The 25,209-nt window shown below is 54.4% G+C and overlaps 9 protein-coding genes across 9 annotated transcripts; 4 read left to right on the top strand and 5 right to left on the bottom strand.

Annotated features, from left to right (window-relative positions):
- Positions 1–425: 425 nt before the first annotated feature.
- RHO25_004520 (uncharacterized protein) lies at positions 426–5,991 on the top strand (the record flags this gene model as incomplete). Its single annotated transcript, XM_023595441.2, has 3 exons — positions 426–609; positions 798–4,475; positions 4,604–5,991. 3 exons carry the CDS (start codon positions 426–428, stop codon positions 5,989–5,991), a joined length of 5,250 nt encoding a protein of 1,749 aa, XP_023457018.1.
- Positions 5,992–6,764: 773 nt separating this feature from the next.
- RHO25_004519 (uncharacterized protein) lies at positions 6,765–9,917 on the top strand (the record flags this gene model as incomplete). Its single annotated transcript, XM_023595440.2, has 1 exon — positions 6,765–9,917. The coding sequence occupies one exon, from the start codon at positions 6,765–6,767 to the stop codon at positions 9,915–9,917; it is 3,153 nt and encodes a 1,050-aa protein (XP_023456730.2).
- A 249-nt stretch (positions 9,918–10,166) lies between these two features.
- RHO25_004518 (uncharacterized protein) lies at positions 10,167–12,695 on the bottom strand (the record flags this gene model as incomplete). The annotated part of the gene is made up of 1 exon (XM_023595439.2): positions 10,167–12,695. The coding sequence occupies one exon, from the start codon at positions 12,693–12,695 to the stop codon at positions 10,167–10,169; it is 2,529 nt and encodes an 842-aa protein (XP_023457020.1).
- A 200-nt stretch (positions 12,696–12,895) lies between these two features.
- Positions 12,896–14,513, bottom strand: RHO25_004517 (uncharacterized protein; the record flags this gene model as incomplete). The annotated part of the gene is made up of 2 exons (XM_023595438.2): positions 12,896–14,455; positions 14,511–14,513. The coding sequence occupies 2 exons, from the start codon at positions 14,511–14,513 to the stop codon at positions 12,896–12,898; spliced, it is 1,563 nt and encodes a 520-aa protein (XP_023457821.1).
- Positions 14,514–15,097: 584 nt separating this feature from the next.
- RHO25_004516 (uncharacterized protein) lies at positions 15,098–17,533 on the top strand (the record flags this gene model as incomplete). Its single annotated transcript, XM_023595437.2, has 3 exons — positions 15,098–16,189; positions 16,241–16,859; positions 16,920–17,533. 3 exons carry the CDS (start codon positions 15,098–15,100, stop codon positions 17,531–17,533), a joined length of 2,325 nt encoding a protein of 774 aa, XP_023457820.2.
- Positions 17,534–18,137: 604 nt separating this feature from the next.
- On the bottom strand, positions 18,138–20,450 carry RHO25_004515 (uncharacterized protein; the record flags this gene model as incomplete). The annotated part of the gene is made up of 1 exon (XM_023595436.2): positions 18,138–20,450. One exon carries the CDS (start codon positions 20,448–20,450, stop codon positions 18,138–18,140), a length of 2,313 nt encoding a protein of 770 aa, XP_023456896.1.
- Positions 20,451–20,787: 337 nt separating this feature from the next.
- RHO25_004514 (uncharacterized protein) lies at positions 20,788–21,357 on the top strand (the record flags this gene model as incomplete). The annotated part of the gene is made up of 3 exons (XM_023595435.2): positions 20,788–21,009; positions 21,066–21,228; positions 21,281–21,357. The coding sequence occupies 3 exons, from the start codon at positions 20,788–20,790 to the stop codon at positions 21,355–21,357; spliced, it is 462 nt and encodes a 153-aa protein (XP_023456895.1).
- A 548-nt stretch (positions 21,358–21,905) lies between these two features.
- Positions 21,906–22,793, bottom strand: RHO25_004513 (uncharacterized protein; the record flags this gene model as incomplete). Its single annotated transcript, XM_023595434.2, has 1 exon — positions 21,906–22,793. The coding sequence occupies one exon, from the start codon at positions 22,791–22,793 to the stop codon at positions 21,906–21,908; it is 888 nt and encodes a 295-aa protein (XP_023456894.1).
- A 412-nt stretch (positions 22,794–23,205) lies between these two features.
- RHO25_004512 (uncharacterized protein) lies at positions 23,206–24,774 on the bottom strand (the record flags this gene model as incomplete). Its single annotated transcript, XM_023595433.2, has 1 exon — positions 23,206–24,774. One exon carries the CDS (start codon positions 24,772–24,774, stop codon positions 23,206–23,208), a length of 1,569 nt encoding a protein of 522 aa, XP_023456893.1.
- Positions 24,775–25,209: the final 435 nt, after the last annotated feature.

The following is a 25,209-nucleotide window of genomic DNA, read 5'->3' as shown; positions in this document are numbered from 1 at the left end:
GATCAACAAGAGGTCGCGGCTCCGCAGCAAATACACGGCGGATGGCAACGTTGACAGTCCACACATTCCGCGCAAAGATGGTGGGATCTGCCGCCAGGATTGCGGAGCGCGGCAGCGCTTGTGGTGGTAGACAGATCGATAGCCATCACCGCAGAATGCAGTAGGGTTCACCTGCCCACGATCATCGCTCTTTCTCTATCCAGGGCATGCATCTCTTGTCTCTCGTCCACGACGCCAGCGCGACAGTTTGACGCCCAGAGCGTGTTCGAGCCTCTCTGCCACCAGTGCCTTTCCTTGTTTGACACGCCCTTGGTCTGCTGCGGTTGGCGGGGGAAAGCGAAAGGCCACCGGAGCCGAAGACGAGATCCCTGCGCGTGTTGTCGAGCAAGGAAGGGCGACGCATGCTGCTGCTATAGGCGTTGGAGATGGCTGTCGACGACGCCGCGCCCGCTGCGTCGGCTGCGCAAGACAACGACCTCGATCCGGCCGCGTTCCTGAAGTCAGTCCGCGAGTTGACGGAGAAGCGCGAGCGCGAGGACGCTGAGCGCTACAGACAGCTGGAGGAGAAGGTGCAAAAGGAGCGTCAAGAGCGGGCAGCGCGGCGAGCAGGTGTGTATCTACATAGCCCTTTCACTCTCCATCCTCCCCGCGCACATGAAATGCACCCGTAAAGCGCTCCGCTCCGCTGTGTGGGCTGTTTGCGTTGCTTGGTGGCACCAAGGCCCGCTCAATGTCAACAACAGCTTTTCGCCGCTCCGCGCAAGGGCTGACCCATCGCTAATACACGCCTTCTTCAGAGCGCGCTCTCGCGACGCGATCCATCTCGCCAGACAAGCCGCACGCCGTCCCCTCGCCTTTGAGTCGTCCTCTCAGCCACCCCACGTCCAATGCCATTCTCGCCTCTTCTCCGATGACCACGACGCCGACCCGGGACTCGAAGGCCATGGAGGCCCCGAAAGAGGCCAGTCCGAAGTTGGACGCCGATGTTCCCGAATTCAAAGGCTTTGGAAGCATAAGGAGAAGCAGTGCATCAGTGTCGAGCAGATCAAGCCTCCGCTCATCAACATCCGAGAAGCCAGCGGAGTCCAGTGCGCAGACAACGTCCGCCGCGACAGCGGTAACCGATCCAGTGCCCTCAGATAAAGCCACTTCAGAGCCAACTCAGCGTAGTGCGGCGGGCCTGGCGCGTTCAGGTACATTGACTTGGAACAGACGACCCCAGTCACGTATTGGCGGCAGCCGACCACAATCACAGATCAGTGATCGACCGTCATCGGGAATTGTGGAGTCGCACGCTGCGCAGTCCAGCATCGACTCCTCAAATAGGCCGGAGCCCAGCAGAGAGCAGATCGCAGCATCGCTTGGTGCCAGGGACCCATCCTGGTTCAAGCAGACTCCGGATCGAGGAGTCGGCTCCGCAGCATTCAGGAGAAGTCAAGTGGAAGATGGAGCAGACAGCAGCCCAGTGGCGCCTGTCAGTGAACGGAGAGGGTTGCCTGGGCTCTTTCAACAACCTCCTGGCGAGACAGAAAGCCAGGCCAGCCCACCAAGCTCGACAAGCTTCAGGTCAGATCGCACGTCTCGCGATGCTTCTGCTCGCGGCAGCATTCTATCAGCAGGGAGCAGGTTCTCGGCTACGTCGACCGTGAGCGATAGAAATAGCAAGCCAGACCTTAAGGCACTGATCGCGGAAGATGAGGGACAACGAAAAGTGTCTCCGAGCTACAATGCTGCCCCTGAAGCTTCAGTCGCCAGCACGGAATCTACTGGGGTCGCTCGTTCACTGACAATGTCGAGCTCACAAGCCCGCATTGCGGGACTGGATCGTCCTGCGTCACCAACAAAAGGCATGGGCGGATTTGTGCAAAGTGCCATGATGAAACGATCGGATAGCCAGAACAAAAGATGGAGCGCACAACCCAATGGCAGACTCAGCAGATCGAACTCGATAGTGAGCAACCGTAGTGGATTGGGCGGGCTCCAGGGTTCACATAGCATGCCCAAGCTGGATCCCACCTCCGCGGCCACGGACGTCTCAAACGACACAGCTCGGCCGACCAGCTCAAGCAGCAACCTGACCAAACTGGTAACCGAGCAGGACGGAGACGGCTTCGTGAAGCCAGCATTACCATCCCCAAGTAAGAGGCATAGCCGCAGCAAGTCTGTCGCTTCTAATTACAGCACCAATGATGAAGTGCCTGCGTCGCCTGGCAGCCCCTCCAAACGCTTCAGTCCACTGAAATCGAGCTGGCTGGAAAGCTCATTGACAAAGCCCGAGTCCCCCAAGCTTGCGCCTGCGAAAAATACACAACCGAGCTGGATGGCGGATCTCGCAACTCGTCGAGCGCAGCGCGGCAGCGTTGATCTGGGTACGCCCCAAAGTGCTGGAGGCGAACGATCGAGACCAACGTCTCCTTTCAAAGAGTCTCCATTCGGCCAGGGCATGCTCAAGAGGGCAGGATCGCGGGATAAATCTAAATTTCCTGTTTCAGCAACATCCACGAACAGCTTGGAAGGCTCGAAGCCCGGCCTGCGATCAGAGCCCTCCGCCACAACGACACAGTCGCCGGCGAAGACGGAGGCCAGTGCGAGACTGGGCAAACCTATAAGCTTCACCGCCCCGCCGCAGGACGAGTCGGAGCACGAACCCCGAATGCCTGAGTCAGTGGCGTCATCAGAGGAAACGGCGCTACCTGTGCCAAAAGAGGAGCCAGACACAGCCATTCAGACCGCACCTGCTGTTTCGCCAGCCCTGTCTGTATCTAGCCAACCGTCGACACCGAAGGTGGGACTACTGGGTAAAACTCCGCAGAGCCCTTCGAGAGCGAACAACCCTGCAATGTCGCCAGGCAAACCTGGTCAAAGCACGCGTCCCTCTGAATTGAGGGCTCAGCTAAAATCAAGGCCACCACCAGAACCAAAGACTGACCAGCAGCCAGAATTTCTGGCCAAATTTGGGGCCCTTCGCAAAACGCAGCAAGAGAAATTTGTCGCTCCAGATGTGCTTAAGGACAACATACTCCGTGGCAAATCTGGTCTGGCGCAAACAGGTGGCCCTGTCAAGACTGCCCGCCGAGACGAGCTAAAGGAGGATCTGCTTGCAAAGAAAGATGAGTTCAAAAAGGCTAAAGAAGAGGGAAGAGACTTACCTGGCGCATTGCACGCACGGAAACTCACTGCAACAAGCCCACCTGCCGCTCCCGTGAAGCCCGAGGCCTTAGCAAAACGCGAGCTCTTAGGTCGATCAGATAGTGGGCGATCAGCTGCATCTGCAGCCGACACCTGGAAAACACGCGAAGCGACGCCAGAAGCGCTCTCTCGTGTGAAGAGTCTGAAGTCTACGAAAGCAAGGGATGTCACCGAGAAGAAGCCAGAGGAGGATGCAAGTTCCAATCAGGAGACTCTTACCAAGGATCCAGCGGAACCAGAACTATCGAGCGGACGCAGTAATACGCCTGTTTTGCCTGAGCCCAGGCAGACCCAAGAAAATTCGAAACTTGCATCACGCTTCAATCCAGCGCTAGCTGCTATGCTGGCTCGGGGTCCACCCTCACAGCCGCAGTCTCGCGATGCATCGCCTGCTCATGAAGGCGCATCGTCTTCTCGAAATGCTGCTTCGTCAACGGCGCCGACCGCCGGTGCGCCCTTGCAAGACGTACGTAAAGATCGTGCGAAGGGTCCGAAGAGGAGGAAAGCTGCAACGCAGCCGAGCGCGCCCTCGCCTGAGGAGCCGTCCATGGCAGAGCCGAATGTTGCCCCAACCGAGACAAAGAGTAGCCCAAGCCCTTCACTGGGCCTTACGGGTGCTTTCAATCAGGCTTCAGCAGAGCCCTCCGAATTCCCGCAAATTGCGAAGAAGAAGGTCAGCCCTCCACCAGGTTCGGTCGCATCTGTAATGACAGCATCGCTTGCGAGGACGTCGCGGCCGTCGACTATTGACCTGGATCAGAACAAAGCCACCAGTGACTCCTTTGCTACGGCACAGTCGCAGAGAAATGCGCCAAGCTCAACCCGCTTCTCGATGAAGACCTCCATGGACACACCTTCTACACCTTCCACACCTTTGCAGAGTGCTGCTCGACAGACGCCCGGATCTGCACCGACCCCGAATGCGGCAGTGAGTCCCGCGCCAGCAACAGACGTGCCTGAATTCAGAGGCTTTATCGCTTCACGATCGTCTCGAACGGCTGCATCAACCGCGAGTGCCGAAGAAAATAAGGAGAATGGTGACGGCTTGCCTTCGGTCAAGACTGCAGCCTCACTTTGGGGAAGGCGTTCAAGTCCTGTCAAGAAGGACCCTCCTGCACAGATTCCAGCCAAAGACGAAGAGGCTGCAATGCGATCGGCAGAATTGCTAGCTGGGAGCTCTTCCCCTGCCTCCAGTGTGGCAACCAGCAGGAGTGGCCCTCCATCAAAACCGGCTAAACCGTCTAGGGTGGTCAGTGGGCAGCTCGCAGAAGCGTCTCCAAACAAAGGTCAGTTATCTGCCCCAAGTCGCGAATCAGTATAGAACACAACTTCCTTGAATCCAATTCTAACCGTAGCACTGCAGTCACATCCTAGTTGTTTTTCACGTTGTGTACTGGAACTGACAGCCGCCAAGGAGTCTCGTCCGCCGATCAGTCCGCCCGAGGGTTACTGGCTTCAACCTTCAATACAGTGCCAAGATACTTCGACGCACTGGCCATCGATACTCAATCCCTCATTCAAAGCAAGACACACCGCACAGAGGTGAAGAGCATCAAGACTCTTCGTAGGAACGTACTTGCCGTGTTTGCGGATGGATCTGTGAGATCCTTGTCATCACAAGAAGAGTACACACTCTACGATGAATCGGTCTTTATTTGCACTCATACCTTCGTTGACGAGCACGGCACTAAAGGGTGCCAAATCTACGTCTGGTGCGGCGACACAGCATTCGAGTCAACTCAAGAGGCAGCGCAAGCACATGCTAAGCGCATGGCGAGAGAGCAGGGCTCAGCCCCTATCCAAGTCGTGAGGCAAGGACACGAGACGTCAGCTTTCCTGCAGAGTCTTGGAGGCATACTGATCACCAGACAAGGGGCAGCAGAGAGTGCCCCACGACAGTTCATAGTATGCTGCCGCAAGCATTTGGGACATATTGTCTTCGACGAGGTGGACTTTGCCGTGGGATCCTTATGCCCAGGCTTCGTGTATCTCATATCGTACCCTTTGACCCTGCAGGAGACGAAGTTGTACTTATGGAAGGGCTCGGCAGGCTCTATGGAAGAAATCAGCGCCGCAAGACTTGCTGCGATGGACTTGAGCGAGACAGGCGAGATTATCGAAGTCGACGGGGGGAATGAACCCGCGTCGTTCTTGGAGATTTTTGGCACCAACACCACAACAGCCAGCATTGCGAAGCCGACCGAATTGTGGGTTCAGAAAGCTGTCGCACCTGCTAAGTTTGCCACTCGGCTGTTCCGAGTACAGCAAGCGCCGCAGCGCACGGGTCTTATAAGCTCGCTGTGGAACCGTCGACCGAGCTGGAACAACCGTTCACCAGCCAGATCCACTCCATCTCCCGGTGCCATGGAGGTCAAGGTGGAGACGAAGGAGATTGTCCCGGTCTTGCAGTCTCAGCTGGAAGCCGAAGGCGTATACCTGCTCGATGCCTATGGCGAACTGTACATTCTCCTTGGGCCGCTGTTTGCTTCCCACCCTGAGCATACGCGCAATGCTGTTCTGGGTCAGACCCTACTTTTGGCGGCCGACTATGCAATAATGTCGGCATCAGTGGAAGACCGACCGCAAATACCCAAGTGCTTGGTGCTATTCAACGGAGTTCCGAAGGATGTGAAAATGATGTTCAGGCATTGGGATGATGGAAATGGTCTGTGGGGCACAGCCGGATTGATGGCGGGCAATATGGCGAACTCTGGCACTGATGTGACCATGTTAGCATTGGAAGACGTCCTCGCCGAAGTGCGCCGCAAGGAGCTGCAGGTTCCTGATGCGCTTCACGAGTGATGCAAGCAATAAATTTAAGGGATTGTACACTAATGGAAAGCATCAATGCTGGCCACGGAATCCTTGCTGTACTATATGCATTCACTTCCTGTAGTCAAGCATTCGCATCGCATTGCGGTGAATAAAGCTGTTCTCCTGTATGACTAGAACAGTCTCGACGTTCGTTCCTGCTCTGTGCCGGTGGTTAATGTGATTGGTGACCCGCTGCGGCTCACACGGCGCGGCCCGTCAGCCCGTCAGCCCCGTGTCGATCTTGCTTGCGCTCGTGCATTGCTGCGATTTCAAGAAGATGCCTGTCGGCAACAGTGACTGCGAAACCGTCATCACAAACCACCATTCACAGACAACGCTTCGGGGCCAACAAAATTGTCGTCAGCGGGGCTTCGTACATGTATCGCTTTCGCTCACCTCACATGACACTCATTTTGTGGTCGCTCAACTGAGCAACAACTTTTGTGCACTCACCAGGCTCTACAGAGCGCAATTACAGCCCGCTCAGCTGACTTCTGCCGACTCGCTGCCTGTCAAGAGCAAAAAAAATGACGGACAGGCACGCGCCTAATGGACGGCCATTATCACCACTGAATGAAGTCGCTGCTGAACAGAGCAGCCTCAACACTGCGTCATCCCCACCTTCAACCCCGGGAAGACTTGCGCGCCGTCGCCGCGTATTTAGCAGATTTTCTCGATCCAGCGACGATATCCGAGCAGGGAGTAGTCGAAGCCCGCCAGCCTTCAACCCAGAGGCAATCGAGTTTGTGCCATCCAGCAGAATGTCTTCTAAGAGAAAGGCATCATCCTTGGCGAGGCCGAGCAAGAATGCTGCATCGAGTGCTCGCACAGCTGGACTGGATCGTGGATCGCCAGACAATCCCATCATACGTGCTCAGGACGTTTTCGGCTCTGGCCCTCTGACGCGTTCAAGCAATGTTGGTGATACACTCGAAGCCGGATTGTCAGCGCTTCTAGACGACGAAGATGACACTGAGCTATTCGACATGGACATATCTGATACAGCAGCAGGATCTGCCATTCCAATCAACAATGCAGGTCCTGCACCACGAACGCGATTCACCGACGCCATGATGGTCGTGCGCGCTCAGCTGACTGAGACATCGACATCTGCTGCAGAGCTCTTACAGTGCTACTCTGCAATCCTCTTCAGCACAGAGGCCAGTGGACTGACTGGTGGCATGCCTGATGGTGTGACTAAGCTACGTTACCTTCCTCTGTGCCCTAGGTCCAGTGTCAACAGACCAGAAGCTATCACCAAAGACACAGAATTGATCGTTCTGCCCAGCCATGGTGAGCGAATCAACAATTTGACCAAGACCATTTCTCGCTGCCAGGCAGACTGGCCAAGGGAGGTACTTCCCGTGGAGATTTTCAACCTGATCACATCGTCCTTGTCGCGCGATGACCTGAAATCGATGCGCCTGGTCAACAGGGAGTTCGAAGAAAAGGTTTCCGCAAATCTGTTCGCCTCCGCAGTGGTGCCATTTAACACAGAACTCTACGATATGATCGAGGAGGATAGTAAAGCCGCTCACAGAATGCCGAGAGCGACCCCTGTGGCGGAGGCAAAAGGTAAGGCCAAGGCAATGGACTCCAATGAGCAACCTAGTGACAGGTCTCTACGAGGTCTGCATTGGCAGAATGCCAAACACGACGCCGAGGGCAAAGTATACAAAGGCCATGGGCTTCGTGTTTTCCGAGGCTTTGGCCCGTACTTTCGACGTTTTGGAATGAGCTTCGAAGTCGCTGAGGACCAACTGGCACGGCCACCGATGAAGAAAGAGCTCGACCACGTAACGGCTTACTATGGCTCATACGAATGGCCTCACCAGCAATACACGCGGTTTGCTGGTCTCGCAGGTCTCGAACGTACGGCAGATGAGACGCTGAGAATGAAAGCGGCTTTTTCCAATTTGGGCAAAGTGCAGGACTTGGGCCTGTCAATTGATTCTGGTCTAGGCTGGCTCAATGGCCCAGACAGATCTATACATGCTCGCGTGTTTCAGCGTCCGTCGCCCGTCTTTGGACCGTCCCGATTGACGCCAGATCAGCAGGCGCAAGACGCACAGACCTTCTGGCAGGCACTTCAGGACTGTCATGCAAGTATCGGCTTTCGGGGAAATCAGAAAGAGGTATCACTTGATCGTCGCATACTCAGCGTGGCACCTCCTGAGATCGCAGGAATTCAGGACTCTAAATTTGCGAACACCCAAGCCTGGTCTTCGATTGCGGCAGGTAAAGCAGTACCAGCAATCTCATCTGGAACTGCGTCCTCAGAGAGCCGTTATGGACTCCTTTACACTTCTATCAGTCAAGCAGACTTAACGACTTCTGCTGCCTACGACAAGTCGGCCCTGGTACCTGCTGAGCTCCGAAAAGAGCAGAAGGAATGGCTTATGGAGACTGATTGGGCACAGCGCGCCTTCTTGGAGTGCTATATGCTTGCGGTCATGGACAATCCAGCAAATTTTGGGAAGGTCAAGGTACTGACTATTGCTAAAGTCTCCAGTGGACTGCTGCCGATTCTGTCACGAGAAGCGTTCTGGGAAGCACTTCCGAGTGTGACGGATGTCACCATTCACGTCAAGCCGGACTGGAGGACTGTTGAGCGAGACAACGCAGGATACGCTGAGGTTTGCCAGCGCCACCCGTCTGAGGCCGTCACCACTTTTTACCGGTGCATACTTCGCGACCGTCTCTGCTTGAAGTCTACCATCAAGAAGCTCAATATCGGCTGGACAGCTGGTGGGGAGCATGCTGAAGGAGTCTTTGCCCGTAACAATCATGTTCTTCCGGCTCCTATAACACAGCTCGACCACAGCACGGCTGTGAACAATCAGCTGGGCTTGATCTTCAATTTCGTCGAGCATCTTACATTGCACAACTGCTGGATTACCCCGGTCACCCTCGAGGGGCTGATCAAGAGTCACGCAGACAAATCACTGAAGACTTTGACTCTGGATTCTGTATCTCTGACTGCACATCCTCGTTTCGCAGCCGGTGGTCAGGCTGCCATGCAGAATCAAGTTCTCCAGGCTTTGGCAGCGTTGCCCGCGGCAGCAGGGCAGGCGCAACAAGCGATGATGCCGCAATGGCTACAGAACATACCGGGACTTCCCGCTGGCTGGCAGCAGTTGCTCCAGAACAATGTTCAGCAGGCCGCGCAACTCGCCTGGGCAGCAAATCCTGCTGCTCAGCCTGCGCCGCAATTGTTCAATCAACAACAAGCTCAGCAAAACAATGCTCACGCTCAGGCAATTCAGCAGGTCAACGCTGCTGTCGCAGCGTTCAATGCTGCTGCTGCCCCTGCTGTCCAGCCTGTCCCACCGCCTGCCTTGGGCCCATTCAACGTACCCCCAGCGCTTCCAGCAAATGCCGCCGCAGCACAGCAGAATTTCGCCGCACAGCACAATCAGGCTGACCCTTCCCACTGGACACAAGGTCATCGCGAAGGCTCCTGGGCAGAGATGCTAGACAAGCTGTCTCCCGGACCGATCTTCAGCGACTTCCTGCCTCAGCCTCAGTCATGGGAGGAGCCATTGCCAGCTCGAGCGCTGACCAACCTGCAGACCATCGAACTAAAATCGTGCGGCTACGTGAAGCTAATCAACAACACCACGATCGATCAACTCGCAATTGAGGCTGGGTCTGATCACCACTTGTCGCCTTGGTTCCGTGGTCGTCAGGCGGCACTACTACCAGCCATGATGACGACCAATGACAGATACATCGGCCGTATTGTGCAGCATATGCCAGAGCATGAGCTGAACGCATTACAGTATGCTTGGGGATTGAGCCAAGGCTGGGTTGACCGCGCGAAGGCGGAGGAGGTTGAGTATGATGGACTACTCCCGGGAGGCACTGGCAGATTCTCGGGCAAGATCGAAAAGGGCTCAAACGCAACCAATTGATGACCATGGGACGCTGATGAGACTGTCGATAAGGTGATTTGCAAATGGGCATGCCAGCGCGGATGAATTGTGCTCCCTGAAGATGGATGAGGATTGTAGTATCTTGTGAGCTTCTCACGCCATACAGTGGCTGGCATGCATACCACAGGTACAAACTGCCAGCGTGGCACAGAAAACTGTAGTCTGTCTCACTTCTTCATATTCGTGAAGCTGGCACTGATACTGCCTAAGAGTATTTGAAACACCTGTTCAGCCAACCTCCATGTCTTCGCCCTTTCGTACTGCAGCCACACTTTGAAGGTCGAGGGCTCTCCACTCCCGACCCTTGTTCCCAAACACAATGCAGAGCTGTTTGCCAGGCCTTCCTCCTACTAGCAACTTCTCCGGCCGGAACGCATTGTCAGTAGAGAATTGGTGCACGATCCGAGGGGCTTCGCTCGCCAGCTCCCCAATACCGTATGCGACAAGCAACACATCTTCGATTTGCTCTGCACGAAGCAATGCGATGATGATAGAAGTGCTGAACGGCACGAATGTCGCATCCAGAAACTCGCCTTCGAGCCCTGGAGGCATGAAAAGTTGACGATTCTGTTGCGTCCATTGCCGCTGCCGTCTTACCGCATTGTTGCCATTTCCCACTGAGGATCGGGCAGGTCTTGTCAAAGCTGCTATGGACAAAAGCTGCAACTCGTTGCTAGCACTGTTTTCAATGCCGAGGACATTCGTGACATAGCCGTCTCTGCCTGAGGGACTCATCGTCATTCCCAGTGCTTTGATCTGGGCAGGCCATCTGTCCAGGACGATCGAGGGTGGATCGGTGGGCGGAAATACCAGTCTGTTCTGCCATTCAGTGACATGCTTGACTGCGATGTCTGTGCGCCCAATGAGACCGCACACCAGAGCCGAAAGATTGACCAAGGACTCTGGGTCTGCGACGTCCTTGACCTTGAGTTCTTGTCCCTTGTTCATTTGACTGACGACCTCTTTTGTACGTTCGTAGCTCATGTCGCGAATGTGGACTGCCGACTTGAAGCCATCTCTATCGCATGTTGCGCCTTCTTGGGCGGTCGGACGATTTTCGATGAAGACCGCGAGATCACTCTGCAGCAGATTGTTTTTGATGTAAGTCAGCACGAGAGCGTAATCGATGTTGGGAACCTCTCGTTCTTCTGTCTCCATGGCATTCTGTGAGAACGGCTCCGCGACTGCAATGTCCACTTGCATCTTGAGCCATTTACTAAATGCTCGAAATTGCCTGTGCTCGCTTTGGACTATCAACTGCATCTTTTGTGCAACAAGCCGTATGCAGTCGATGTTTTCCAGCAGCGCATCGAAGTACTTTGGTGAGCAGTCGAAGCTGGTCGCATTCTCATGGTATTTTGCCTGGCCTCGCAGAGCGGTCACCGCCACACTGAACCGATCAAGCGCAGGAAGTAGATTGATGAAGAGATGACTTTGTATATTACCATACAAAGTGTTCATGTGTGTCTCCCATCGTCTGATGTTCGTGTCCTTCACGATGTCGACTATCCATTCCAAGACTTGAGGGTGAAACGACCCAGTCATGGCAAGATGATACAAATTTGCCAGCGCATCGCCATCGTTCGGGTGTTTGTCTTCCAAGTCCATCTCGAGGACTTTGACAAAACGTGAAGGTACAACCACGTTTGTTGCGTAGTCAAATTGTATGCATCGTGCTGTCTGGACGATGTAGTCGAGCAAGGTCTGTGTGCGTTTCGTATTCGTGGCAATCGTATGGAGAGTAGAGCCGTTCAAAGTCGACAATGGCAAGTCGAGAAAGGTCATTTGCATCGGCTCTCCCTCCTCGTTGCCTTGGCAAAGAACAGCATGAGTCGACACCTCTGGGTGAGCTGCGTGCGCCACCGGCTTCGCTGTGCTCGCAACGTCACCGATGTTGACCGTCTCATCTACAAGCACCTGTACAGTGCCGGCATGCGGACATACTACGAGGCTTTGCACCACACCAGGTATAGAGCTGTTCTGGGCATCGAACTGAGTGTCGGCTGCAGCTTGAGTTCCAAACTTGCTGGCTCCGGCACCAGATTTTGGCTGCACCAAGCCATGTGATGGTATGGCACTGAGTCGAGGTAAAACTGTCGCGATGTCCAGAGCCGCGATTGCTCGTGGCAAATCCATAACAGCTTTGTCTCCATTTGACTGCTGAAGACTGCTCCAGGCATTGCCGCCATCCGCTTCATTCGAGTCAATAGATTCGTACCAATCCTCAGTAGAGTACAAGTTCGAAGGACTCCGTTGCTGCTTTGTCTTCTTATTCTCTGGAACCTGATGCTCCATGAACCCCATCACCGCGACATACCTGCCACGCGCTTCCGACTCATCCTCGGGATCCGGGAAGCTCAGCGGGAGCTTTAGATCCAGTGCATATTCTTCCTTTGAGCTCTCGATAGGAAGTTCCGCAAGTCTCAACTGTCGTCCAGTTCCTCCATCGTAGATGCCATATTTGCCATCGCTCCAGCCAACGCCAAGGCTGGTTCCATCTGGTTTCCAGGAGATGGCCGTGACTTCAATTTCTTTCTCCGAGAACGCAGCGTCCGAACGTTTAATGGAGAACGCGATTTGGCCGTAAAGAATGCGGAAGACTTGAACCTCCCATGCTGTCTCGCCGCTTGATGGTCCCACTACGACGGCGAGCAGGTCATGTTTATGCGAATATGCTGTGAACGGGAATTTTATCGACTGAGGCAGGCGCTTTGAGGACAGCGTGCTGAGTGATGACAATTGAGAAGCTGTCGTCATGGTCGCTGACGCGCATACTGCATGTGATTGTCGCGTGTTCTAACTCTTGCGTCGAGAACAAGTCGTCATTTACAAGGTAGGCTGAGTTGAACTGAGTTTCATGACGCTATTGCACTAGCGCGACGCGAAATTGACGCGCCGTCACGTCTTTGCTTTTGCTCTACGAACTGGTGAGATCTATATCATGCACCCGGCCCACATCAAACCACTGTGAAGTTCTCTGCCACCGACCTGACGTCCTTGCTGAAACTGACATCTTGGTCCTCATTGAGCAATGTGACGCTGCTGATGTCCACTTCCACCCAAGGCTTGCTCTTGCTGAACCGAACCTGCATTGGGAAGAAGTCATCGGCTGAAGAGGCTTGCGCTTCAAATTCAAAAGTCCCAGAAGCATTGCTGTCATCCACGTCACCAATGGTCCAGTCTATGCTGTCTCCGCTTACTTCATAGACAGCATCGAAACTGGACACCGAAGGTTCTGACGTAGCGTACGGAATTACAACTGTGACATCCCGCAGAGCTTCGCCGCCAGTCAACTCGTACTCGACAGTGATGCTCCACGTGCCGGCATCAGTCTCAGAAGGCCAAGCTCTGAAGACTATTGGTGGATCCTGTACGTTCTCGGGCTTTGCGGCAAGCCGCCATCGTGCGACCTGAATGCTGTTGTTGGAAGGAAAGCCCTTGGTCGTATCCTGGAGCTGAATCGTGTTGTTGTTCTTGAATTGTGCTTTGTCGACTTTCGGGTGAGCATTAAGCTGAGCTCCTTTTGTGTCGCCGACAGCCAGATCAAGCTTGACTTGTGTCAGGCTGGGATCTGTGATTCGGAGCTGCAAGTCACCCTTGACCTCGAATGACTCTAGGTCACCTTCTCGTGACAGGCGTGCAGAGATGGCCTCTCCAATGACCACATGAATGCCCTCGCGATCCGTGCTTGGCCTGCCGGCTGGCACAGAAGGTTGCACGGAAGGAGCTGCTGGTGTTGGCACGCCGGCTAATGGCGCACTTGCTTCTGCCGCTTCAGCTCCGAGCTGATCGAACATAGTGTTTGTCGTCTTCTTTTTGCCAAGCTGCATACCCTTGCCTCTTGTGGCCAATGGCTTGCTGAAAGACTGGTTCTTTGCTGCATTATAGGAGTCGTAGGAGTCGGTCATGCTTGGAGTTGAAGCAGGTGGTGTATATGTAGGGTAGTTCGGTGCCCTGGGCATGCCACCAATGTTCCCACTTCCGCCCCTCGTTGCGCGAGACATCTCCTTGCGCTGCATCTCCAGCTGCTTGGCCTTCCGCTTGCGCTCCTCCGATGCCTCAAGCTCCTTGTTGCGAGCAATGATCTCCTGAATGCGCTCTTCATGCGATTCCATGTCGAGGAAAGTCTTGATCTGACTCAGAGTGAGGTTCTCCCTGTAACCTAATGTGACAATCTCGTCGAAGGCTGACAGAAGTTCGAAGGCACATCTTGCGATTTCCCGCTCATCGAGGCTCTTGCATATTGTGCTGACGACCTGCGCGAACAGGTGAAGCGTGTTGATATCTTGGAGGATGTTCGATTGGCGGTTCGTGATCAAAACCATGTATAGCTCGTCCAGCGGTTGATACACAAATCGCACGTTGTCCTGCTCGACGGTGGTATGTTGCGATGCCGTATCCGCAAGTTTGGGGAAAGATGCGAGGAGTGCTTCAACTCGCGATCTCTGCATTTGACGGAACTGTCTGGCGAGAATAGGTTTGCCCGACCGGGTCGTGATCGCTGCGGAGAGTACCACCTGGATGTGAGTTAGCACACAAAGCATTGGATGTGTGGTACAAGAGTTGACTGACCATGTTGGCAGACAGCTAAGATTACCGCTTGGAGTATGCTGTCGCAGCTGCGCAAGTGTGTGTTGTGGTGTGCAATGCGTGAGGGTCCGTTCAGTCCAGCTGCTCGTCTCCTGTGCGCCTGCAACAAGCCAGTTGGCGATGGCAAGTTGATCGCCAAGACGAGGGTCTGCACTGCACGGAAGTGGCCCGCTGGCCTCCCGCTTTCAGTCACCCGTCACTCATTTCACATCGCCTCCGCGCACCAGCTCCTTTCCCTCACAATTCCATCTCTCGCTCGTTCTTGAGCGTCGCCATTCGACACGCGTGACGAACGCCGCATTACACCGTGACAAGTGCCTGATCAGGCTTCCAGGCGCCGACTCGAGGAAATACGCCCCATCACGCTTGACTCGTGATTCGCAGAACGTGACAAAGCCGACGGCTTGAACCACACTCGACGCGCTTTCCGTTGCGGACGTGTCTTTCCGTTCTCTTTGTCCCTCACACAACAACGCTGAGACCCCGCCTGGCCGATGCTCGCATCTTCTCCCCTTTGATCTGCAGCTCGCGGCACGAGTACAATAATGGCGACCTTTGCTTCTCTGACCATGCCCCCAATGGAGGAAGCCATGGAAATGTCATCGCCAGCACCAGGACAGCAGTACGACGGCGACATCGACATAGTCTTTGACGACTATCCAGCTGAGACCGTGCCACACGATGACGACCATATGTCAGAGGATGGCGATATGATGCGCCCTGGTACAGCGGCAACTGATGACTTGATGGCCGATGTCGAACATGCCAACGTCACGAGTGTCCCGACCATTATCGAGGAAGAGATGCAAGACAGTGATGATGCAACACAGCCGGCTGAAGAGCAGATGGATGACGAAGAACTCATAGATTACGAAGATGATGAGATGTATGTCGGCAACCCCGCAGAAGGCCAACCTGGCGAGGATGTTCAAATTGCGGAGCAGGCCCAAAGCGTGGCGACTGTGGTATCGACGATGCCAGCTGAAGAGAGCGTGCCTGCGCCCCTGGAAGCGTCCGTAGAGCACGAGCCTGCTGTCAAAGAGATCGCGCAAGTCTCCGAAGATGTGGCAGCAGAGACTGTGCCTGAGCCGCAGACCGAGCACACTGAGACTGTCTCCACGTCGGCAGAGGACACCAATATCTTACAAAGTGAAGCAGTCCACAACGATTCCGTGCAGCAAGCAGACAGCGTGGGCCAAGGAGCCACAGAAGCAGACGCTACTTATTCGGCAGTATCCGAACCGAAGACGGCAGAGACTGGCGATGATACGCAATTGCCTCAACAGCAGGAGCTTGAAGCCACCGCCGAAGAAGAGAGCCTAAAGCAAGAGGCTGATGACCTTGCAATTAAGCCAGCACCTCTTCTTCCAGGAGCAATTGATGTGTCCAGTACGCTCGTACCCGAAGGCCCCCCTACTCCCACAGACTGGACTTTGCACGCCATTTCCATACAGTATCGTGATCATGTGTGGCCACTGTTCAAGTCGCGCTCACAGCCTGACGGCCTACTCAAAGATGACAATCTACTCAACGTCAGCTTATCTGACCTCATAAGCGAGCTTAGAGGTCGGCTAGAGCTGAAACTTGACGAGGACGACTCGATCGCAGAATCTCGAGAGCTTGTGTTGAACTTTGAGATATTTGGGCTGATGGTCGCCGAGGTATGTGATCCGTCAATCGGGACCGCTGCTTCTTCGCTGACTTTGACACAGTCATCGGTACATGCCTCTGCTGCAAGTCTCAACGATGTACTCAGCGTATACCTAAAGCTCCATGACAACGTCGGCATCCCCGAGCACGACGCGCCACCCCTCTTGATAACACTAACGACACAACTGAACTTCAGCAACAGTATCGCGACGCTTAAGCATCTCGCGGCGACCGGGGCCGGTCTGCCTGTGGTCGAGAACGAAGAAGAAGAAAACGAGTATGCCGAAGAAGCGGAAGGTACAGAGGCAGAGGTCCATCCAGTCCAACCTGAGGCAAGTACGCACGAGGACGTCGACGATCACTTCGAGGACCAGGACCACCAGCAATTACCAGAGGATCACGCTGGCGAGGGTGAATACAACCAGGAGTATGACTACCAAGAAGAGGAACCGGCCAATGACGGAGAAGACACTGAGTACTACGAGACCCATGAGCAGGAAGCAGATGAATACGACGAGGCATACCAACCATCCGCTGAAGAGAACCTAGAGGCAGATGGAGCGGCAGCCGAGGACGCTGTGAAGTCGGACTTGCGAGCAACAGATCATGAAGGTGCTGTCGACCCAGAGTCTCATATAAGCTCGGCCGCTGTTAGTGCCGCCGCCGCGCACGACACGACTGGTGAGTACCTTGACGACCAGCTCGACTTTGACAACGACGATCTGACAACGAGCCTTTCAGAGCTGTATGAGAATCCCGGCGACGATGACACTTCTCCTCCGTTGAACCAGGATTCGACTGAGATAGCAGAGGAAGCCGCTGTTGCCGATGGGCTACTCGAAGAAGCTGAGGATCAAGCGGTCGTAGCCGCGGATCCGTATGCTCTGGAGTTCGACAACGAGGACTTCTCCTATGAAGGTGATGAGCAGTACGGAGGTAGTGATGCCGATGCTCAATACAATCCTGATGAACACGACGACCAAGAAGGTGCCGTGACTGCCACTGCAGCTGCCGAACTCGGCCACGACGATGGGGAAGGACTGATCTCCACTGCGAATGGCGAGTTGCATCACGCAGAAGAAGAGCAAGACTTTGACCCTGCCTTCGACCTTCTTGATGATGATGGCAACGAGCCGTTCGATCACGACGAAGAGTCAGCAGAAGCCGTACCTCCGGTTCAGCCCCTCGAGCACGATGAGGACGACATCGGATTTGATCTTGATGACGACGAAGATGCGCCGACCACACCCACTACTTTGACCCCACGTCAGGGCAAGCGATCGCTCGACGAGGCGGCCGATGAGGACCACATTGACTTCGACGAGCCAGAGCTGAAGAAAGCGAGGGCGGACTAGGTCACTTTCTTGCCCGCTGCAAAGGCCTGGCAGAGAGGACACAATTTGCGAGCCAGAATCCGCCTCTCTGCGCTGTAACCTTGACATCTCGTATCTACTAATCAGCAGGTGCTAACCATAGCATGTCCATGCCACCGCCCAGCACGGAGGCATACGGCCCGAAACGACAATGTCGCGACCCAACGGTGAGTCATTATCGCTCTAACATACGCAGACACACAGCACAGACCGGAGGACCGGCAGAACCAGGATGAAAGCATGAAAAATGGGTGGAGTGGCATTTTCGAGGATTGGCGTTCTGTTGCACAAAAGATACCCCTGGCAAAAGTTCTTCCACGAGATAGCTTGCAGAGCTTTCATCCATTTCAGCACTATTTGCGCTACTGCAATACTGCTTCGATGTATTTCTCTGATACCCCTTTGGATCAATCCGTAGTAATGATACACTTCTGTACAACATGCGTCTCCGCACTGAACGCCGTGACATAGTATGCCGACGCAGTTTGCCCCGAGAGGCTCGGCATATGTTTGCGCTGTGGGAATCGTTTGAGCGCCGTAACAGTGGTTGAGAACATCAACACGCGTGCATGCTATGTTACATTGCTCAGCGGTTGGCTACAGAATAGTTTGGCGTGAAGCCCATCGCTGCGCCTTTTGTAAGTTCACGCAGTGCCATCGTGGCGTATTGGCTACTTCCAAGCTGTAGCTTGAGGATCACAGCGACCTTGTCCTTGTCTCCAGCAACACTCTGTTTTCCGTTCTGTCTATCAGCTTCGTTTTCCGAGCCCGAGTTCCTCAGTTTATCTAGATCCGTCTCAATGAGTTGCTCTTCAGGACTGCTATACGTCTTGACGTCAACTTCCACTCCAGCTCCGAGAGGGCGTGCCATCATCTTGCGATAGCCTCCGGATAACGAAAAGTCCTTTGTGGTGCGGCGCATGTCGTGAGGGTTCAATTTTCCGCCTTCTTCGGAGGCCATGAAATCCTCGTAGACTTTTCCGAGCACGTTCTTGGGATAGATGACATCGTGACCAGGTAGCGGCAACACGATGTCGAAGATGTCGTAGCGACCACTTTCGGCCTCTTCCTTGCTGAGTGGTCGTGCCCGGACAAAGGGGTCATCGAGCTCGCCTGTGGCACCTGGGTTCCCAGGATCCGCGGAAGCAGAAGGGTGTATGATCGGCTCGCCGTGCTCATCGACTTCCTCCTTCGTGAGTGCTCCGCCATTGGTGACTCCTTCGGCGGTGTCCTTTTCTCCAACGACAACCAGATCACCCTCAACGACGGTCGATCCGTAAAGCTCCCAGCGCTTTCCAGCGACGGTGTTCCATACGAAGCTTTGGTACGCATGAACATACATCAATCTCAGATTCCTCTGAATGGTCATCAAAGCTCCTTGAAAATCGTTCTCGTTCGGTCGCCGCCCCGTCTTGCGATCCTTCTTTCCAAGATGTGTGATCATTCCTTTTTCCGCTGAGAAGCGGTTGCCTTGCAGAATAGATAGTGCCTCCGAGGAACCGCCGCTCTTGCGGAAAGCATGAATGGCTGTGGCGCGATTAATGTCGTCCTGGGGGACCTTCCGCTCTTGTCCATGGCCATTGGCGCCATTTGACTCCGCGTCGGACGCAGGTTGATTTTCACGTAATAGTGCTTCGTCATACGCCAGAATGGAATCCACGGCGCCCTTGAGATCTCCTTGTAAGATTTTCATGCCAACTGCGTGAGTTCCAGTGCTGTGTGTGCCGAATCGCTGCAGGCCATAGTAGTTCAAGAAGCCGGTCTCACCAAGACTCTTCGCAGCTGCCTCGGCGCATGCTTTGACTTTTTGAAGTCTTGCTTCAATTCCCTCAGCCTCGTTCTCGCCCTCGATGTGAGCATCACGAAGTGTGAGCAAGAACTGATTGCCATTGGACATGCCCAAAGTCAGACCCTCGCTCTTGTACTCCCACGGGCCGCCGACTCTCCATCCTCTAGCCTGTTTGTTGACGGATTCCAGACGGCCGCGGAGTACGCGATGCACTGATACGCGCTGCACGGTAACTCCTCTGCGGTCTTTCGTGCCCGCGAAGCCAAAATGCTTCATGTTGACTTTGAGCTGGGATGCGATAAAGTAGAGAACCTCCATGGTGTCTTTGTTCTCTTTGTAGAGAGTAAAGTGAAGATACTCACCCCCAAGCTCTGCCCAGTTCTGTTTACCACGCTGCGCTTCGCCATCGCGTTTTGCGTTGCCATTCGTGTTCGATCTCGGCGGTGCCGCTTTGATCGCGATGACGGTGCCAGGTCCCGACTGGTGGTCCCGATCCTGGACAGTGATAGTTTCGAGTTTGGAGTCGAAGATTCGACGTACGCACAAGTGAGCTTCAGTACGCTTGGACTTCTCCTCGATGGGCGGAGAATTCACTGTGGCATGTTCGCGGGGCTTGCGATCTGGGAAAGCAATGATCGAGCCGTACAGGTTGATAATAGCGGCTGTAGCATCCTCACCAAAAACATCTATCAGCACAGCTTTGTCTGCGTCAGAGATGCTAGCAACGGCTTGTTCCTTTTTCGCCTGCGCGCTGGAGGCCTGGTCCTCGGCCGTCGTTGACGCGGATGCACTTTGAGAGCCTCCCACTTTGGCCGTGGCGGCAGAAGCGTCCGCAGCATTTGCAGCTCCTCCCTGGGGCTCCTCGGTTTTCACCTTCTTCTGCGAGGTGCCGCTGTCGTCTTGGCGCTTTCGCTTTCGATCTGGGTCGGGCTCATTTGCGACAAGGTGCAGGACTTTGCCGTCGGGGAGAACCTCGTTGACCAAGAAATCTGTGTAGCGCTGCTTCAATATGCATGAAAAGCCTGGCACATCTGGGCGGACGAATGTTGATATCCCGACAGCGAGCTCCTGCGCCTGCTGGTCGCGATCTGTGGTCGGCGGAGTGACCATGTTCGATTCGCGCAAACACCGGTCGTTCTTGACCGATACTGTGAGAGGTTTGTGCGTCAATGTCGTAATTGAGCTTGTCGTCAATGGCGCTCGAGAAGATCTGAAGTCTGAAGTAAGTGAAGTCCGCAACTTTTTTGAGCCTCACGCCAAGCTAAGGCGATCGGCCGGACCCTGATGCATGACCCATGTCATCGTTGGTGGGGTGAGCATTGGCAGCTGCGTTTGCACATTGCAACTTTCTCTGCTGGCTGCTAGCTACTTGCTCTCGTACTTACTTCACTCCACCTCAACTCTCACACAGACCCTTCACGAAAGTCTACTTCAACCAAACACCAACATGTCTTCAGCAATCCCAACATCCTCCACCGTCGTGGAATCGGCCGTCATCAAAGCCCCGCTCGGTCAAGTTTGGCACCACATCAAGCTTGAGTCGTTTGGAAACTGGTGGAGTGCTGTTAAGCAGTCCGACTTCGTCAAGGGAGCCTCGCCAGACACAGACATCGTCAAGTGGACCTTCAAGGATGGCACTGTCCTCGAAGTCAAGCAGGAGGAGCACAGCGTAAGCGGTGTTGATGGTCATAGCCATATCCAGCAGATGAACTAACATTTTGGCAGTCGATCAACCACTATATTACCTACTCTATCATCACTGCTCAGCCAGAGCTGTCCTACTCCTCCGTCGTGAGCACCGTTCGTGCCTACGCAATCACCAGCGGCGAGCTCGAAGGTTCGACTTTCGTCGAGTGGACTGGAAACTTCTCCAACGATGCTGATGCCGGTAAGTCGCATTGAATTCGCCTACTCTGAGCACTTACTGACCATTCCCCAAGGTGTCATTCAGGATGCGAAGTTCAAGCGTCGCGAGGCTCTCGCCGACCTCGCCAAGGTCGCTACCTCGAAGAAGTGAGCAAATCAGGTGTTCACCAACAACAGTCGAACCCTCCAGAAAGAGCAATGAAAAGAAGTAGAGCACTGTAAAGATACCCAAAAAGCATGAAGATAGAGAAAGCATAGCACTCGATCACGATTGAAGAAGCTTCGTCAGAATGTCAAGACTTGAATTGCGTCAGGTAGTACTGCTTGTCCCAATTTCAATGTCCTCCTGGGGCGCAGCCAGGTTTGTCACTCGCCCATCTTTGCCACACGGCCTCTACAGAGTCCCCACTGTCGCACATAATGGCTGCGTTTGAACGACACCAGATCATCCGTCCGCTAACCTGCACCCAATGTATCTGTGTCGAAGGCCGGGAATCCAGCATCCTACCGCTTTCCAGTCTGCGTTACTTTCAACAGAATGCAGCTCAGCTTTTTGCTCCCCAAATTAGTTGTCAAGCTCAGGATGGTCTCAGCATCCTGCGCAGAGAAGCCACGAGAATTTGATTGCGGCTGGCAGGCGTGAGTGCTGGCCTCTCTACCGACCAGCTTGGCTGTCATCAATCAGACTTCTGCGTCACCCTAGTTGCTGGGGTCTCCAAAAGCAGGCGATGTCAGGCATGGAAGTGAGTCGACCCAGTCGCATGCCTTTCGGGGGTGGAAAGGCCGGGTAGTCGTCTTCTTGGGAGCAGGTGGTGGCGAAAGGTGGGTGCGGCATTTTGCTCTCAGAGGAGTCTTGGGATCTTCGAAATCGCTGGCATCGTCTTCAGAAGAAGCAACCGAAAGAGCATAGCTTACGACATCGACGTGGTCAGTGGTGCTCTCCTCGGTCGTAGAATCGCGATCACTTTGGTCAAGCTCGACAGCCCCAACGATACTGGAGGAACCTGACTCCGACGACAGTCCCATCGGCTGCGAAGAGTCGCCCGTAATCAGACCATGCCAGATTGATTCAGCCTTGCGATGTGCGATGGAGTGGAATGCAAGGCAGAGTATGTCGATCGTCAGCCCATAGACTGCTGCTGGATGGCGCATAATGGTTGCGTGGAAGTGTTGGCCCTCAGAAGAATTGCTCTGCGCAATTCGCCAAGCTGCTCTTGCCCACAGCTTCGCAGTCGACCAGTCCGAGGTGTGGATGCCATCTTCCATGAAATCGGTTCGCTCTTGTCCCTTGAAGACCTTCGCATCACCTTCTCCCAAACACGTTAGGAGCAGGTCTTCTTCAAGCCCTTGTTTGTTGTAGAAGTAGCCGTCTTCGCCATCGGTAATCCAGTCAATGGCATCGTTGTATCTGCGGCGGCCGAGGACGCAGAGGTTGTACCACAGCACAAGATGTTGATTAACTTCAGGCGCAGCGAGCCAGTGCTCGACTTCTGCCCGCGTACATGCCAATTCAGTTGCAATATAATCACGTCCGTTGGAGTCGTATGCCGCAGCTTGAGCTCTCTGCGACCTTCGGAGATTAGCCATTGCAATTGATGCTGGACGTCGTGATCAGTTGCTCATGGGCGATCATAGGTGAGGGTTGAGTAGGTTGAGGACTAGGCGGCCAACGACGCATTATAAGAATCAACGTCAAGTGAGGTTTCAGCAGACAAAACCGCCATGGTCCAACGGTTGCCTCAGTGAATTCTCAGCGACGGATGCCACTGGTTGCATGTGCTGCGCAGGCATGCAACGCTCATGTGACAAGTGAGGTCTGATGCCATCCTCGGTCGGAGTGAGAGACTCTGAAGGAAGAGACCACAACGTGTGCGGTATCCACATCCTGCTTGTCCTCAGCGGTGGAGTTTCGAACGGAAAGATCCTTCATTCCACCACGTCGCGAATGGAAGAGCTGCCTTGACTTGACGAAGCTGACTCCTAGCGAATGTGGTCTGCTCTAGAAGATATCGGAATCGTCAAGCGGATCCAACTCCTCTGCCAGAGGCTTCCGCTTCTCACGGAACGTATCTTCCAGTGCTCCCTGCTCAGTGTATTCATCTTCGACATCCATATCTACTCGCTCGGTGTAGGAAGGTTCTGTTTTAGGCGGGAGGGGTTTGCGGCCCGACAGAACATCGAAGAGTGAGTCCTCACTTGCGCCTTCTTCAAAATTTGCTTGTAACGGCGGTGTACTCGAGCCGTTCAACTCGTGCTCGTCGCGTCCCTCCGGATACACGAGCTCGAATTTAGATCGCGAAGTGACCATCACAATGACGTTCGATTCAGCGGAGGTATTGATCCATGAAAGCTTGGCCGTGGGCGGACTGGTAGTGCGGTGTGCTGTAGGTGGCTCCGTTGCTGAAGCATCCCACAAATGCACCACACCTTCTGCACAATCTATCATGAGAGTGGAACTTCTGGTTGGATGCCACTGCAAACTCCGGACGTTGCTGTGTTGAATCAGCACAGCGTGCGCCGAAGGCTTCGAAATGTCCCATATCCAAACTGTATTGAGCATGCGGCCGTCGCGGGTGGCTAGAAAACTGCCATCGCAGCTGAAACACAGCTCGACGATCCCTAATTCAGTGGGTTCCGACCCCGGCTTCGCATGGGACTGTGGCGGCGAGACGGGCTGTGGCGCAAAAGTGTAAGCGCGTTCATTGGAGGCCGAAACGATTTCCTGCCAAATTGGCGCTCTCGAGTTCACTGGCAAGTCGCTTTGATCGATGGTGGTATTGTGCTCGATGGTCGCTAGAAGAGAGAAAGTCCTTGCATTGAGAAGCTCCACCCGATTGTCGTGGCGAGCCAGCGCCAGAGTCCTCCCATCGGGCGACCAAGCGAGATCCTTGATGCCCAAGGCAAACCCGGAGTCTTTGCCTGAAGGATACGAGCGGAAGAGGTGTCCATCTGGCGTGAAAATGTGCAGGTTAGGCGTGACTGTGGGTACGTCCAATACCGACAGCCACCGGCCTTCAGGCGACCAAGATATCGCCTGTGCATCCGTAGTCGGCAGCTTGACCAAGGAAGGTGTGTTCTCTATTGAGGTGAAGAGCAGAGCTAGATGATCCTCGGCACCACTTCGAGAGAGCTGAGCGAAGAGAGGAGGCGTGCTGTATCCTGGTCTACTCGGCCAATCTCTGCCACTGCAACACGTCTTCCAATCTGGAAGGTCCGTGGCCTTCCCACTATTCAGATGCCATAACTTGGCTTTTCCGAACTCCCAAGCAGTTAGGACGTGGTGATTCCCGATAAAATGGGCATTGACGACCTTGCCGAGACCGCCGCCGCCGTTGCTCAGAGTGGCACGGCATTCGAGCTTCCTGGTCAGTATCTCGACCCCGCCTTCGGAGAGCTGGAGGAATTGGCTGCTGTCGAAGGAGAATCTGTAGGCGATCACCTTGCCGCGATTTGTGGCGAGCGTAAAGTAGGGCGCATGTCGACCACGTATGTCTTGCCAGCAAATTTTATTGGTGTCCGTCCACACGACATAGCTGCCGTCTGGCGATGGTGCTGCGTGAGATTGCATGTTGCATGTTTCTGGAGCGCAAGTGACGCGCTGTGAAGACGCGACGTCAAACAAAGTTCCGGTTTGGGAAAGCGGAGCTTCGTCAGATTCGAGGCCACAGTAACAACACTTTCATAAATGTTCTTCGTTCAGCTAAGCCGCTGGACAGCTTTGATCGATCGCTGTCGAACGACAAATGAGATTATGGAGGCTGCGAGCGTGCAGCGGCTCGAAAGACGACGGTGTCCATCTTGAAAGAGTTGAAGCAATTGTCGGACTCAAGTCCGTGAACCCTGGCCGTTGGCACAACCCTGTCAGTCGAGCCAAAGCTCTGCAACACCAGCGAACTTCGACTGCATCTCATCGACAAAAGGTATGGTGTACACTACTACTACTGCTGCTGCCACGACCAACCTGCACGCTCGCAGATCATGTCATGAGGTACCTGCGCAAAGG

The sequence above is a fragment of the Cercospora beticola genome, chromosome 3, assembly GCF_033473495.1.
Source record: "Cercospora beticola chromosome 3, complete sequence".
Lineage (NCBI taxonomy): Eukaryota > Fungi > Ascomycota > Dothideomycetes > Mycosphaerellales > Mycosphaerellaceae > Cercospora > Cercospora beticola.
This window is presented reverse-complemented; position numbering and strand designations above follow the sequence as displayed.